At 48.4% G+C, this 16,800-nt stretch overlaps 1 protein-coding gene across 1 annotated transcript in view; it reads left to right on the top strand.

The window, feature by feature from the left end:
- Positions 1-2,178: 2,178 nt before the first annotated feature.
- Positions 2,179-16,800, top strand: part of TTC9 (tetratricopeptide repeat domain 9) — a 29,757-nt gene continuing 15,135 nt past the window's right edge. The window contains exon 1 of the mRNA XM_070417289.1: positions 2,179-2,763. Within this exon, the coding sequence (XP_070273390.1) occupies positions 2,358-2,763 (406 nt within the window). The 5' untranslated portion in view covers positions 2,179-2,357. The remainder of the gene's footprint in view (positions 2,764-16,800) is intronic.

The raw sequence follows: 16,800 nt of genomic DNA, 5'->3' as shown, positions 1-16,800 counted from the left end.
TATGATAATTACATGGATTACTATATGTAAAGTGCTTAACCTAGTGCCTGGCACAAAGTAAGCACTATGTGGAAATCTATTATTTTTATCATCACAGTATTCAATATGATAGCAAATAATTGGAAAATGGTTAAGTACACTGATACAGACATAAAATGAATATTATAAAGTCATTAAAATGAGGCTTTAAAAGACTGATCACATATAATGTAAAGTAATAAAGAGCAGAGCATTGTATATATTGTCTCATACCATTCATGTTTGTTAAAAGAGGACTTGGTACAAATATAGATGTATAGAAAGCAACCCGTAGGAATTACATCAAAATGTTAACAATGAATATATCTGAGTGACAGTGTAGGGTTGGGGGTTTTATCTGCTTCTCTACTTGGCAAATCCTTTAGAGCAGTGCTTCTCACACTCAAATAGGCATAGGCATCACGTGGTGATCTTGTTAAAATGCAGATTCTGGGTCAGTAGGCCTGGGTTTTTATAGATTCTGCATCGCTAACAGGCTCCCGGGTGGTGCTGATTCTACTTGCCCAAGGCCTACACTCTGAGTAGTAAGGTTTTGGAGCAGGGGTTCTCAAACTTGTGTGTGCATCTGAACCAACCAGAGGGTTGTGAAAGGACAGGTGCTGGACCCCACCCTAGAGTTTCAGATTTTAAATAGAGCTGGAGCACGACCCTAGAATGTACATTTCTTACAGATTTCCAGGTGACACTGATGCTGCAGGTGTGAAAATCATGTTTTGAAAACCACTGCTATATATATATATATATATATATATATATATCATCATCATCATCATAAAGAAGTGGGGGAAGTACTAAAAAAAAAAGTCAGGCTTCTCCATTGCTTACAAAATAAAATCCACGCTCTTCATCCAAATGCCTCCATAATTTAACCCAGTCATTTCTCACTACTTCTGTGTAGGCCACTACTGCCCTAAACACACTCGAGATTCCAAGCATCATGATTTCTGCTCTATTTTCTCACTCTGGCTGATATGTCACTTCCTTCTGTTTCCTCATGCCCAAGTTCTACTCCCCACCCTTCAGAGCCCTCCAGTGCCATTCCTCCATAAAGTCTGCAGATCCATCACTGCTTAAAGGGCCACCTCTCTCCCCTCCTCCGCGCTGCACGGCACCTTCTGACCTTCCCTGGTAATATTTGCCCACCTTTATCTGGGGGAGTGACTCTAAGGGTGGGCGGGGTCCCCCTCCCCAGGAGACTGGGAGTTAACTTGAGAGCAGGGCAGTCACTGGCCTATCTTCGTCTGCCGCTGGGTCTCAACAAATCCCTGCAGTCGGCCGACATTCGGGGCTGACCTGAGAATGAATGAAGGAAGAAATGGCCTCCTGCGGAGGGGCGCGGAGCTGTCCGGGAAATGGAAACTAGACCGGCTGCGCGCCAAGCCTGCTGACCGACAGGAACAGGTGTTTTCCATCTCGGTGTCCGTGACTCAGGCGGCACAGCTGCCCGCAGACCACCATGTGGGCGCACGGCGGCTTCTGGAGCACAACGCCCCGCACGCTGCGTGCGCTGTGCCCTGGGCGCTCCGGCGGCCGCGCGCGGAGACACACCTCGGCAGCACCCCGGCTCCGCACAAAAAAGGCGCTGCCACCTTAAAATGCGACTGCCTTACCGAAAAGAACAGCTATGGCTCGTGCCTACGCCCCTTGCTCCTCGCCGCACCTCTGTTTTTAGTTTCTAAGAAATCTATTGAGGGTGAGTCTGCACGCGTTTCGTCGCTGGCGTCCCCGCTCCCTGCACACCTACACACACACGCACACGCACAACGCACACGCACGCACACACACACTCCTTCCCCCTTTCGTCCCTTTCAGACCCGGCGCTTCTCAGAGGACTGGATTGAATGGGAAAGAACGAGGCCGTCTTTGTCATTAATCCTCCCTCTTTCTGGCGAGCCAAGCTTCTTCCGGGTCAGCGACGATCCCCGCCACCCCAATCAGGCCCGCAGCCCCCCATAACGCTAGCCCCAGAGGGCGCGAGGGCCAGGTCCTCACCCCCCCGCAGGTTGCGGGAGGGGAGGAGGGCCAGCAGCCGGGCGGGCGGCGCGCGAGTAGGGGAGGGAGGGAGGGAGGGTGGGAGGGGAAGGCAATCCGAGGAGGAGGAGGAGGAGGAGTGGGAGGAGGAGGAGGAGGAGGAGGAGAGCGCAGCTTCCCGCAGCTGGCGAGGAGAATGGGAGTGCGGGACGACAGACCGCCGCGGGGTGTCAAGGCCGCGGCCAAGCTCGCCCGACGCGGGGCAGGCGCCCGCCGCTTTTAAACCCGGGAGGGCGCGGCGGCGGCGGGCTGATCGCGGCGCGCGCGCGGTGCCGGGCGGCGTCCGAATGGAGAGGAAGGGCTCGGCGGCCGGGACCAAAGGGAACCCGAGCCCGCCGGGGGCCGGCGAGGTGCAGCGGCCGCCGCCGCCGCTGTGCGTCCCGGGCGGCGGCGGAGGGGCTCCGGCGCGGGGCCAGGCTGGGGCGGCGGCCGAGCCCGCCGAGTCCATCCGGCGCGCGTACGAGTTCAAGAGCCAAGGCTCGCAGTGCTACAAGGACAAGAAATTCCGCGAAGCCATCGGCAAGTACCACCGGGCGCTGCTGGAGCTGAAGGGGCTGCTGCCCGCCCCCGGGGAGCGGGAGCGGGACTCGCGCGCGGCCTCTCCGGCCGGGGCCCCTAACCCCGGCCGCCTCTCGGAGGAGCAGAGCAGGACGGTGGAAGCCATCGAGATCGACTGCTACAACAGCCTGGCAGGTGAGCCGCGCCGCCCGCGCCGCGCACGCAGCCCCTCCTCCCGGCCTCCCGGCCTCCCGCCCGCCGCGGGCCCCCATTCCGCGGCCCGGGCCTGGGGTGCAGCGGACCACTGCGGCGCCCCGCGATGCACACTGCCCCGCTGGGACCGTGCTGCTCTGGGAGGAAGAACCTGGGAGGGGGGCGCTTTGGGAAAAGTGTGACTTTTAGAATTATACCTTCCAAAACTCATTGTCATCCCGCGTCCCTTCCCCCGCACCCATCGTAAATCGCGCCTATAAATAACTGGACAGAGACAGAAGGGATCCCAGCTGGCCTGGCGGCGGCTGCTGCTACTATCACTCCCCAGCAGACGTGGGTCCGATGCGGGCAGCAGCGCCAGGGTGGGCCACCCGCGCCCACGATACGCCCAGCGACTGCTCTCTCTCGGCAGGTACCATTGGCACCAGAGTTGGCCCTCACTCACCTCCTCCCCAAATAACCGCATCCCTATGGCTGAGGCCCTTCCCCAAGTTCACTTGGCCCCAGTAGCAAAGGCAGTAGCAGCAAAGGGAAGTTTGCCAAGATGCCTTCAACGTCTTGAGCAAAATGGATTCCAAGATGCCACTTTCTTCTCTGGGAGCCCTGCTGGGGCCCGGTTGCCAGGTGAAGAGGGTGGTCTCTAAGGGAGCCTAGTTCGAGGTTGGGCAGGGCTGGGCTACATTCTCGCTCTCCTCCCTCCCTCCCGCCTCCTCACTCCGTGTAGTGTTGGTCCACACACCAGCTGGCTGCTAGGTGTGCGGAGAAAGGAAGCCCTTCTACTGGGATGAGAAGGTGAGGTATGCATTCCCCAGTTCACTTTGGGGATTGCGGGCCAAGTCAAGCATTATCGAAACATGTAACTTTGGCACAGGAAAATTTAAAGTCTCTAAAAATTAGGGAAGAGACTGGGTCTTTCCAGGGCCATCCTCTTAGAAGGTGGGAGATGCTGACAGAGCCAGTGACCTTACATGTTAGACGCATTTTCTCCTCTTCTCTCTCCCCATTTGGTGGGATTTTGGCATGGTCCGGCTCCTCTGACCAAACAGAAGTCCATTAACCCTTGAAATTGCCTAAATTAGCTACAGACATTGGAGCTGAGTGGGGCTGGGAGAGGGACTAGGTGTGGCTGGGGATGCGGCTGGAGTCCAGGCAGTTGGGGCATGAAAAAATATATATTGATAATCCTGCTCTGTTCCTGAGTGCAGATCGGCTGTTCCCTTTGAGGTTTCAGTGCCAGCCTGCCTTCCCATAATGCCATGTCCACTATTATCTTTCATCAGGCAAAACCCAGGCACTTTGAAAATCGTAGTTTACAAACTTAATTAATAGTAATAGCAGCAGCAGTTGTAGAAATGGTGGTGCTGATAGCAGTTCTAGTAAAAACAGCAGCAGATGAAGTAGTAGTATAGCAAAGATGGAATATGTCCATCCCTCACAAGGTACAGCATGATTCCCTGTATTTCCTGTAAGTCTCTGGCATGCTTCTTACTGCCTGATGAATAGTTAAAGGGCAGAGTGGCTGTGGGTGGAGGAAGAGGCAGTCTGGATCACTAATGCAGTGATTTCAGAGTGGTAATGGAGTCATATTTGGTATTATCCATGGGCATTCTGGGGTGGCCCCTCACCCCATACTTTTGACTGCTGGCCTGTGGCTAGCACTGCCCATCGCCCAGCCCAGAAGTGGTGGTTATATTTCCATGGTGAGACCAAAGATGTGTCTGTCCTTGGTCAGGTCAGCCCAGTCAGGGCGGGGTTAAGATCTGGACAGCTCCTCCCCTTCTATCCTTAGTCCACATACACTTTGGAAAACTTCAGTGTGTTATGGGTAGGGGTGGAGGTGGGAGAGCTGTCCGCTCTGCTGCCTTCTCCAGTTCTTACCACTAATAATTTGTGTGCACTATGCCAGGCCCTCTACATACATTTTTTAAATCCTTAAAATAACTCAATAAAAGGAATATGAGCATCGGTTTGCAGAGAAAAAAACCTCTGCAGTTCTATAGCCATGTAATTCCAAATCTATGTTCTTGTCATCACACCCTGCTGGACAAAATCAGCATCCTCTAGTCTAGACTCTCTCCCCCTGGAGTCCAGGCTCAGATAGACTCTGGAGCCTTTACACTCGGAAAATTCTGTTGGGAGCTCTTAGCCCTGATAACCAGGAGAAGGAAGTACAGTATCTTGATTCACAGTTCTGACAGGGCTATTTCCAAATATTGACAAGTTTCACATAAAAGAGCAGTCTTGTCAAAGCCAAAATAGGTATCCTGTATAGAAAATTCAGCTGAGAGAAAGGATCCACACAGAAGTCACCTGGAGAAGAAGAAGCCTGATGGTAGAAGCCTTTGGACAGTGCATAGCATCAGTTACTACTATTGCAGAAATCCTGGCAAACAGAAATGTGTCCTTTCTTGTTGGATTACAAAAGTAATACCTACCTACAAAATGTACTGTCCTTTAGAAAATACCAAAAAGTTTAAGGAAGAAAATAGAAGAGTCCCTTTAACCCTACCACCTAAAGGAATCCATTGTGATATAGTTCCTTCCTCTATTTTTTTTCTATACATACATGTAAACTGTTTATAAACAAAGGACCTCCGGTATCCTGCTTTTATTTCCACTTACCATATGTCTGAAGCACTTTACATCTCATTAAAATATGTTCATGAAGATTCTTTTAAATGGTGACATGCATTTTTTAAATGTGTATTTACAGTTATTATTTAATGGAAAGGGGAGGAACGATTATCGCTGTTATTCTTGTTAGAGTCAGAGCAGTGCAGTGTGGCCTGTAAGATGTCCTTTCCCTCTTGTGTCTGCCAAAAGGAAGCAGACAGCTACTGCAAGTTTGTTCTGGCAAAAAGGGAACTGACTTTTCCATCGGGGCTGCAGTGCCAGCTGAGGAGCCCAGCAGGCTCCCGGCGGGAGCAGTCTGAAGGTGTTCTCTCAAAGATCCATCCTCCTCTACACAGCGGGGCATAGAGGGAGAGGTTTGGGGGGTAGAAGGAGTTTGGACTAGCCCAGAAGTACCTGCAGGTATAGGCCGTATTGCTAAGGGTATCACAGCACTAAACAAAAGGCTGTTGTGAGGCTTCTGGAGGAAACTAGGCTCAATGGAGTCTTGTACTCTGCATGGAAGGCTCCAAGACAATAACAAGGGGGCAGCTAGGAAAAAATCAATTTGGATGACTTCAAGGGACCACATGAAGGGTGTGCAGGCAATTTGCAAAGTGCTCCTAGTTGTAGTTTCTTCTGGATTGCCGTTTCTTCTGATTAGTAGGGATCTGGCCAATGGTACAAGATGCCAGGACTTGGTTATTCTCTTCTCTAAGAAATTCAAGGAAAGAGATGGGAAGCATCTTGTTCCTTAAGAATTCTAATGTCTTTGATACAATGGTTAGAAAAGACTTCCTCACTTGCCTGGGGCGATATAGGAATCCAGTCTTTACCAAGGCTGCAAAGGAAGCATGTATTGGCCTGTTGATCAACTCTGCTTGACCTTCAACAAAACAGGACTCCCCCGGGGCCTTGGAATGTTCTGTGCAGAACCTCTTGAAGGGCAGAGCCTTTTGCTCTACATCTGTTCCTGTGGGGCTGTGGTGGCCTCAGCTGGGGTGTGATCAAAAGGTTGCAGCACATAATGACTTTGTTGGTATTTTCAAATGATGTTTGAGACTGAAATACCAGTGGTGATTGGTGCAGACAGGGATCTAAAGACAAGATAGGAGCCAGCTTAGGCCTCTGTCCATGGCATACACTGTGACTTTGGGTAAGCCCTTACCATGTAATTTTACCTCCATTTTCCCATCACAGTGGTTCTCAACCTTCCTAATACCGCGACCCTTTAATACAGTTCCTCATGTTGTGGTGACCCCCAATTTCATTGTTACAAATTGAACATAATTAAAACATAATGATTAATCACAAAAACAATATGTAATTATATATGTGTTTTCCGATGGTCTTAGGCGACCCCTGTGAAAGGGTCGTTCGACCCCCAAAGGGGTCGCGACCCACAGGTTGAGAACCGCTGATTTAGAGCTATGTTTGGGAGAAATTTTTTTTTAGTTTATTGTACCAAAGGGGAAAATAATCTCCATTGGTCCTAACTGAAGCCCAGAACAGGGTCTAGAGAAGTCACACTGGGAAAAGGCCTTGGGTGGAAACCAGTTTTATCAGTGCTTATGGATATGACTTAGAGCCATGGGACCAGGGCCAGTTACATAATTTGTGGGGCCCAGTGCAGACTGGAATTGTGGGGCTCCTTGTTCAAAAGGCAGGGGAGAAATGTCATTAAAGTTCTTAAAAGGTAAAGCTTTTTTCTTTCTCTCATGCTGTCTCTCTCCCTTGACTTGACGTGGTGTTTTTATTTGCTATTTAATGTCAATATAAGAACATTAAAAATTTAAATTATTGGCATGCAGTTTAATGTTCTTCTTTATACTGTGCAATGCCACTTTTAAATGGATATACAAGAGCACGTAACTTGTATATGGAATCATATAAATTACACATTTCACATTTTGTAGCTTATATATTATTCTTATTAAAACAGTGGAAATGCTGATAAAACAAACTCAGCTGTTTTTATTTCACTTCTTTATATGCATACTTTATGTACACACTTTCTATCATGCTTGGCTTTCTGTTGAGTAAAAAAAGAAAAAGGAACTGTAGTTTACCCTGATTCTTTCTTCCTATGTCATCATTTTCAGCCTGAGTGGTTGGCTAATACAGGGAAGTGACATAAGTAGAAAAGGCTATGACAACACTATTGCTTTCTTTCTGCATTTGAAGCAATTTCTGGATTGAATGGAAAGCCTAATTTCTTGGGGCTGTCAGCATCTCTACTTGCATATAGAGCTAAAACTCTTACGGTGTGCTCGAGTTGGATCCTTCTAAACTGTCATGCATTGTGAATCCATTGGAATTCTGTGCTCATTGGGCATCGTGATTGCTATATGCAAATAGGGCTGCAAAGAATGATGTGCTTATCTCTTTTGCTCATGTTTATGCTCTATCATCCCATCAGACTTCACTTACAAAACACACTTTCAGAGATAAAGTTATTAAGAATTTTAACAAGGCAACAGCAGAGCATTAAGTCAAATACAGGGCCCTTCTGTGTATGAGTCTTATGTGACTATATAAGTCGTCCACCCTTGCAGGGGCACTAGATGACTAGGTGGATGCAACTAAAGTGGGCACAATTAGATACAGACTTTGAGGCAAACAAAGAGTGTTTAATAGAAATTGTTGTGGAACCAACGAACCAAGCAAAAAGATAGATGAATTACAAATGCAAGAACTCAGCGGTAAAAAGGGGGTCAAGAGCTAGAGACAAGAGGTAACCTGGTAGCCAGAAGATGAGTTGTTGGGGTAAGAATTGGTCAAAGGAAAAGGAAAAAAGGGCTTTATGCTAAGATGCTCAGGCAATATCTTGCCATCTGGATGGGAGAACCTGACTGGCCAAATCATTGTTGTCCTGAAGCTGTTTGTTGGGCAGCACCTTGACCAATAAATCTTAAGGCTGTAAATGTAGCTTCTAAGACCATCTTTCAAAAAAGGATGTGAGAATTGAAACTTGTAGAATGCTCTCAAGGAAAGAACATTCTGAATGTAGACTTCGGGCAGAGTTTCTAAAGTGGATTCTGAAGCTCCTTGGTTTACATCCAAGGGAAATGAACACTCATTAGGACATCATGAAGTCAGAGTTTCTGTAGCCAAATACATGGGAGTGCCCCATCCAAGGCAAGCAGCACAGACAGGAAGGCCAAGATGATCTCTCCTTCCAGCTGTTTTCTTTCACCGCCAGGCTATGCCTACTCCACGCAAATAGGATGAAAACCAAATGTTTCAACAATCCAATCAGCAATTTCCTAATTAACATAGAGGAAGTATAACTTGATGAACCGGGACTTGAACTTCAAGTTCTGGCTCTAATACGCTGGGTGCCTTGGCATTTAACCTTTTGGGCCATGGTTTTCTGATTTATAAAAAACCTAGGGTTGGATTCCAGGTTCTCAAGGGTCCTTTCCGGCTCTTAAAAGAAAATTTCTCTCTAGATGTGAAGGCTGAAGGCAGTCTGGTAGCAACATCTGTCACCCCGTTGATCACCGGGGTTGATTAGGCTGATCTGGGTGTCACCTCCCTCACTGCTCCATGTATATCCCTCCTGACACTACACACTAGGTCAAAGAGGAAGACCTTCCCAACTAGAGGAGGATCGCTCTTCAGTCAAGGGTATACAAGTAGCCGCACTCCCCTGCTAGAACCTCCAAACAAGCTCTCAGGGTCCATTTGTAGAACACATGGTAGTCAAACTTCCAAGGCTCCAGACACATCCACATGAGGCACTGCCTGTGGCCGTCTGCCATTCTTTATGAACATTGTGGCCCTTCACACAGAAAGGGGTAGTTCTGTGTGTGCAATATAGACCAGTCTCCAAAATCAGTTATTACATGGAAAGGCAGAAATACAGAACAGCATTTACTAGTAATATGATTCACTTGCGTAAAAATAAATAAATAAATAAATGACATAAACTAGCATAAGAATATATGATAGTATAGTGTTTGCATTCAAGATTATCTGAGCAGTCCCCTCGGTGGTCCCCTGGATCTATCTCTTGCTTCAACAGTGTTTGGATGGAACAGGGACACTCCTGCCAGCTTCCTACCACCCTCCAACCTCTTTTCCAGTCACCACCTTTAGAACCTTCTCAACCATCCTCAGCCTCTGAGACCAGCCAACACTATTTTTTTTTTTTTAGCTTAACTCCTTATTGCCAACCATGAGCTCCCAAATTTGTCAGAATTATTCCACTGGGGTGGAGGCTGTGGTCAGCCATCTGGTAAACCTGCCTCTGTGAGCCTCCTGCACCTACCTTTCTCGGGGCTTCTATTTCCACTGTGACGATGTGGCTCTGGAGGGCCTGGACCACCTCGTCCTCAAGAAGGCAGAGAAGAAGCCCGAGGGCACCAAGTGTCTCTTAAGGAAGCAAAACCAGCTCTGTGTCCACATTCTCTTTTAGGACGAGCTGAAGCCTTCCCAAGGTGAGGGGGGCAAAACCCAGGACACCAGGAAAGCTGCTGTGGTCCTGGAGAAGAATCTGACCCAGGCCCTTTTGGATCTAGATGCCCTGGGTTCTATCCTCACAGACCCTCATCTCCTCACTTCCTGGAGAACCACTTCCTGGGTGAGGAGATGAAACCTATCAAGAAGATGGGCGACACCTGACTCAACTCCGCAGGCTGGTGGGCCTCACCTGGGCTGGGCCAGTATCTCTTGGAAAGGCTCACCCTCAAGCAAGACTAGGAGCCTTTGGAGCCCAGAGGCCTTTGAGTGGCCCCTCTGCATCCCCATGGTGTCTGGCTTCTGCCTGAGCGTCTCCCTGCAACCTCTAAGCAGCCTTTTAACCACCCTAGAGCCTTCCCCCATGCCTTGGACCAAATGGGAACAATAGAGATTTTGCAGCAAGAAAAAAAATCTGAAATCATACAAGTGAAGCTGTTAACTGAACTTGAAAAAGGGATGGGGCAGAAGAGTTGCGGGCAGAGACTAACTTTTTTATTCAGATTTTATTGTTTTTAGAGTATTTTAAGATTCACAACAAAATTGAGGAGAAGGCACAGATACTTCTTATTTTCCCCCTGCCCCCATACAGGCATAGCCTCCCCCATTATCAACATTCCCCACCAGAGTGGTACATTTGTTACAATTGATGATCCTACATTGCCAGGTTGTAATCACTCCAAGTCCAAGGTTAAACGTTCGGGTTTGCTTGTGTGTTGTACGTTCTCTGGGTATAGACAGTACTAGTATGTGACATGTACCCATCACTGTGGTGTTATAGAGTGTTTTCACTGCCCTAAAACTCTCTGTGCTCAGTCTCTTCATCCTGTATCTCCCGCTCCTAACCCCTCGCAAACACTGACTTTTCTTTTTACTGTTCTCCCCGGTTTTGCCTTTTCCAGAATGGCATGTAGTTGGATTCATACAGTGTGCAGCCTTTTCAGATTTGCTTCTTTCATTTAGTAACATACATTTAAGGTTTCTCCATGTCTTTTTTAACTTTTTATTTAAATTTTTCTCTAGTGTTTGACTTTCCTAACTGTATGCAGAATTGCTTTTATGTTTTAAGAAAAACGATGACAGAATTATCTGTGTAGAGAAATCATAGTTTTGCTTTCTTTTTATTTTCCTGAAGAAAACCCACCTTATAAACATAATTTTTAATGCTTATTAAAATATTCTGGATATTACCTATGCCTTGCCTATGCTTGTCTGATAGTAATGCCAAAGATGTCACGCAAAATGATCCCAAATTTTCTCTTAGCAGCCCATAGTAGGACACATTCCCCTTTCTCCAGTGGCCACCACCCCAGTCCACACACAGGGCTAGATCCTGGCAGCATGGTACTCCCCACCCCCTTGGAGGAGGGTGCCCGTCTGGACTCAGTAGCATGTTAGTGAAAGCTTGAATCTGCTGGTCAGTCAGGGAAGAGAGTTGGGTCAGAGCTTGTGATATACCCAGTCCCGATCGTGAGCGATGACCTCTGGTGTTAATGAAGGGATAGTGCGGGTGCTCAATGGCCAAGATTCCTGTAGCCCCTGAGCCCAGTGATGGCTCAGGCACAGCAGCCTGAGAGCATCGGAGGGAAACTCACTCATTTGTAGTCTTTTCTGGCTCTTCAGAGGCCAAATTTAAATCCTTTCTGTTCTCCTCAAAACGTGGCATGGGGCATGGGAACCAGGGGTCTGGCCAGATCCTGCTGCTAACTTGCTCTGTGACTGTGGACAAGTCACACAACTCTGCCTTCAGGTTCCCCTTACTTAAACAGTGCAGGTCAGATACCCTCCAGGCCTCCTTTTAGAAGAGTTAAACATCTAGTATTTTGAGGCCCTCAACCCCCTACCCCCTTGGCCCGTCCTCTCTAGTAACAGCCAGATTTGGTAAGGAAACCGGAAGCAAGCTCTCTTTTATTCCAGTTTACTGGTATCTGCTGATGAATAATCATCAAAAGATCTCAACTAAGATTTCTAAGGCAACCCTTGCAAATTGGGGAATAGACCAAAATAAGGCCGCAGCCTCCCAGGTACATCTCTGGGAGGTACCAGGGTAGGGGTTGGGAACCTATGTACAATATTATCTGGGTCCCAGAATCTAAACTGATGGCACCAAATGTTACCTATTACTGCTATATGTTCCCAGATTGTTCCAAAATTCAGACTTCAATTGTGAGCAGGCAGTAATTCACCATCAGAAACCTGGCAATACTGGCTACATTAGACCAAGACACTCTAATGGCAAAAAAAAAAAAAAAAGCTTTTAAGAAATGGACCGGCAGGACCAAGAGTTTCCATGAACAGTTTGGCTCAGGGATAGCGTCTCAGAGTTGCCGCCCTTGGCCCAAGGCCGGAGGCCCCTGAGGAATGAGCATTTGGGGATGTGATTCTGGGCCTATTGCTCAGGCTGAGTCCGAACTGAGCTCCTTTCTCGAATGGACCTGCACCCCTAAGTTGTGGAGGCCCCTGGGCCTTGGGAACTTGTGAGGACTCTTCCCAGACATCGATATAAGGGGAGGACTGTATCCCTGTGTGTGCCAGTGAGGGCGGGAAGGAGGAGAGAGGATCCAGAGGAACTGGCAGGCAGCAGAACTAGATCCCAGGAAACCTGCGGGGCACGTGGCCCAATGGAAAAGAACTTCACTTAGCATAAGAGGATCTGGGTTTGAATCCTGACTTCCCACCAACTCCTCCGTTAACCTTGCACAGGTCCCCACCGTACACAGGTCTGTTTCCATTACAGCATGGAAGTAATAATATGTACCACACAGGATTGTGATGGTGAGTAAAATTAAATGATGCAGGCACACATGCCTAGCACAGTGCCCGGCTTATAACAGATGCTTAATACATGATGGTTATACATAAATGTAACTCCTACTCCAGTAGGTACTAAAGCAGGAAAGTATGTGAGAGGGGAGGAAAAAAGGACCTAGCAAAGAAAGCTGTGGGGGACTATGGGAAGCAAGTGAGTGGGTCAGGGAAGGTTTACCTCCCTGAGTGGCTGCAGGATAGGGGAGGTGAGCAAGGTGTGAACCAACAGCTTTCAGTGTGGTATTTCCTACCTGGTGCATTCTTGGGCCTAACGAGGGTGGGGGGCATGGGGATGGGTAGAAGATGGATGGGTAGAGGGTGCTGAATGAACAAGTGATCCACCAGGCTTCCTCTGCAGGGCAGCTGACCTCCAGAAGAACCAAGGGCTCCTGGGCCAGGGAGGCTGTGCCTACTTCCAGCTTCTCGGCATATAGGCCAGTCCAGGAAACACTTAGACAGTGGTTCTCAACCTTCTGGCCCTTTAAATACAGTTCCTCATGTTGTAACCCAACCATAAAATTATTTTCGTTGATACTTCATAACTGTAATGTTGCTACTGTTATGAATTGTAATGTAAATATCTGATATGCAGAATGGTCTTAGGCGACCCCTGTGAAAGGGTCATTCGACCGCCAAAGGGGTCGCGACCCACAGGTTGAAAACCACTGACTTAGAAACTGCTGGGTCTCTGGCTTGAGATTGTGCCAGCGAATATGCCTCAGTTAGACAGCATCTGCTCTCTGCCACTTCCATACTCTGCCCCAGGGTTCTCTGACCCTTTCTTTGAACTGAACTAGCAACGCCAGAACCTCGGGCTTTCCCACAAGTCAGACCAGTTCAGAGACTGAGAGCAGAGAATGAGGAGTTGCCAGGAAGAGAAGATCCAGGCTCTGATCAATCAGTTCTTGGGGAGCTTCACAAGCAAGAAGATTACTGGTGGGGAGGGGAGATGGAGGAAGTCAAGGCTGCTCTGCCTGCTCCATACGCCTCGTGCTTGTGCCAGCTTCTGGAGCCCCTTCTTTTTTTAAAAAAAAAAAATTTCTTTATTGGTTAAGGTATTACAAATGTGTCCTCATCCCCACATTAACCCCCAGCCTTCCCCCCCCGCCCCCCACTCATGCACTCATCCCCCTGTTGTCCGTGTCCATTGGTTTGGTTTATATGCATGCATACAAGTCCTTTGGTTGATCTCTTCCCCTTACCTCCACCCTCCCCTACTTTCCCTCTGGGGATTGGTAGTCTGATCACTGTTTCTCTGTCTCTGTTCATCAGTCTATGTTGTATTATGCTAAGTGAAAGATAAATACCACATGAGCTCACTCATTTGTGGAATATAAAGAACAACATAGACTGGAGCCCCTTCTTGATGTCGAACCAGGAAATGCCCTGGCTTGACCAGGGCTCCTCCTGCACGTGAAAGCACTAGCAAGTGTGCGCCTTGGGCCCTCCTTTTAGTCCCACCTCCAGGCGCTCCTCCACCAGACTGCCCAGCAGTGCCCTCTCGGGCCTGGGTTCCCCGAGGCGGTGCCCCATGAGCAGGCAGTGCTTTCTGCGCTGGAAAGCAGAAGCCTCTCCTGCACCTCTCCTCCCTGCTGTCTTCGAAGACACCATGGGCAGGGGTGATGCTTAAAAATAGCTTTCTAATTACAAAAGGCAAACATAGTCACCGCAGAAGATAATTGAAAATAAATGGCATTCAAATCAGCAAATAAAACTCAACTTGTCACCCCCCCCACCCCCACCCCAAGATGCCCACTCTTTCCTTCTTTCCTGTTTGGGTTTATTTCCTTCCAGTCTCCCCCTCTGTGTGTGTGTAACATGTCTATGTCAACCAAACATCAGCCAGCCCACTTTGAGGTCGACCTCTCTCCAGCTTATTTACAAAAGCAGGGGTTTGCCCAGCCGGTGTCGATCAGTGGTTGAGCACTCACCTATGAACCAGGAGGTCACAGTTCGATTCCCAGTCAGGGCACATGCCTGTGTTGCAGGCTTGATCCCTAGTGTGGGGAGTGCAGGAGGCAGCTGATCAATGATTCTCTCTCATCATTGATGTTTCTATCTCTCTCTACCTCTCCTTTCTTCTCTGAAATCAATGAAAAAATAAAAATAATAAAAAAGGAATCGTCCTTATCAAGTTAAAATTATCCTATATAATAAAAGGCCAGTGACTGTAACGGCGGAAGGACCGATCGACCAGTCACTATGAGGTACTTTGACCACCTCTGGGTCCCTCCCTCCAGCCTGCAGGCTCTGATTGCTGGATGGCCAACAGGGAACCACGGGGAACTGGGTGGGTGGCAGCAGGGCGGGACTGGGGACTGGCAGGCGGGTGGAACGCCTACCTCTTGGTCCCTCCCCCAAGCCTGCAGGCTCAGATCGATCGATTGCCCAGCCAACCGGGAACTGGGGTGGGTGTAGGCGGTAGAGCGGGACTGGGGACTGGCGAGCGGGCGGAAGATGGCCCTGATCACAGGCGAGGCCTAGGGACCCTACCCGTGCACGATTTCATGTGCTGGGCCTCTAGTATATATAAAAAAGCAGGGGGTTGCCTCACATGTGCTGGGGCTGCTGCTGAGAACTCCATCTCCTTTTCTTCCTCAGCCCCCACAGGATGCTGCCGTCCACCTGGGGGTCAACTGAGGGCCGGTTCTGCTTCCCCTCAGTGCCTCTTCCCTTTCACATCCCTTGGTGCCACATCGGGCTATAGTCACACTAGCTTTTACTGAAGGTTACAGGACACAGAAGGAGTTTCCATCTCAGAAATGGAATATTCAAAATTCTTTTTCCTAAAACTCATATGACCATCAGGCTACCAGGAATTTCTTATTGCCTCCTCACCTTGTGTGGCAGGTTCCAACTCCCTACGGAGCTTCTCCGACGTTCCCCGCTCCAGCCCCTCTCCACCTCCTAGGTTCTCCTGCTCTCAGATTCCTGTCATTTCCTACGCAGAGCAATTTGGCCATCTTTGCATTTCAAATCTTCGCTTCCTCATGAAGCAGTTGATGAGGGTATTCTAAAAATAAGGTAATTTCTTCCCTAGGAAGCATTCTGATGCCCACTGTTATAATTCTACACACACACACACACACACACACACACACACACACATTTTCCACAAGATTCCATTCTACTGCACAAACTTTTACAGCCTTTATTTTTTTCCACCAATAATTCTCATGGGAAATGTTTTTTTCAGCGTCATTATGTATTATTCTACGGCATGATTTTAATGCCTGTGTCATGTTCCATTATACCAACATCCTGTTATTTATTTAGGCGATTTCCTGCTGATGGATATGTAGGTGGTTTCCAACACTTCGCTCTGCACACACAGGGCTGCCACAGAGAAACCACAGAAGTGCTCTTTTTGCTACACACATGCCTGTGAACTAACTTCTCCCCACATAAACTGGTGACATGATGGTTGCTCCGGTGTCATGGAGGGATGGTGGGAGAGGCCATGGAACAGGAGGGATGTTGCTGGGGTCACAGAGAAATGGCGGGAGAGGTGATAAGGACAGGGGAGGCATTCTTTAAAGTCCAAAAAGAGAACAGGATGGAATTTTGGCTTCTGAGATTCCCCCCTCACCCATCCTGGCTCAGAATTCCTGCCGAAGGGTATGACATGTGTCCTTGGCCAGAGCCAACAAGGAAAAGATCATGTCAGGCAATGGATTTCTTCTGAATTATTTCTGGGCATATACTCATTATTACATTCCAAATGGCCCAGCTGGTCCCGTTAAAGTCCCACTTCCAACCCAAGAAAGGGGTGTTAATGAAGACTCCAACAAAAATAACCCCGTCTGCCTTCTCCCTACTCCTCCCATCCCTCTCTGTGTATGCCGCATTGAGATCAAGAGTGAGAGGGGCCACAGGTGGGATAACTTGCATGGATGCTCCATAGCACCGGGTCTATGTCTTCCCTCATGAACAGTGTGGCATGTGACAGGCACCAAAAAACTGAGCTGACTTCAGGCTTTGGCATTACAACTCTCTTGAGCAGATTCCAATATTTCTTAAAGGACTATCAACATAAGTCTTCTGCCTACAAGATTTTTAGATTGGCGTTTCACCTTAGCTCTTCTACCTGCCACTTTGACAGCAGTACTGGCCAACAAAGGGTGCATAAGAATATAAAGT

The sequence above is a fragment of the Myotis yumanensis genome, unplaced genomic scaffold, assembly GCF_028538775.1.
Source record: "Myotis yumanensis isolate MYYU_CA2020_CCGP unplaced genomic scaffold, mMyoYum1.0.hap1 SCAF_1, whole genome shotgun sequence".
In the NCBI taxonomy this organism is placed as follows: domain Eukaryota; kingdom Metazoa; phylum Chordata; class Mammalia; order Chiroptera; family Vespertilionidae; genus Myotis; species Myotis yumanensis.
Note: the sequence above shows the minus strand (reverse complement) of the source record. Positions and strands in the feature narration are given on the sequence as shown.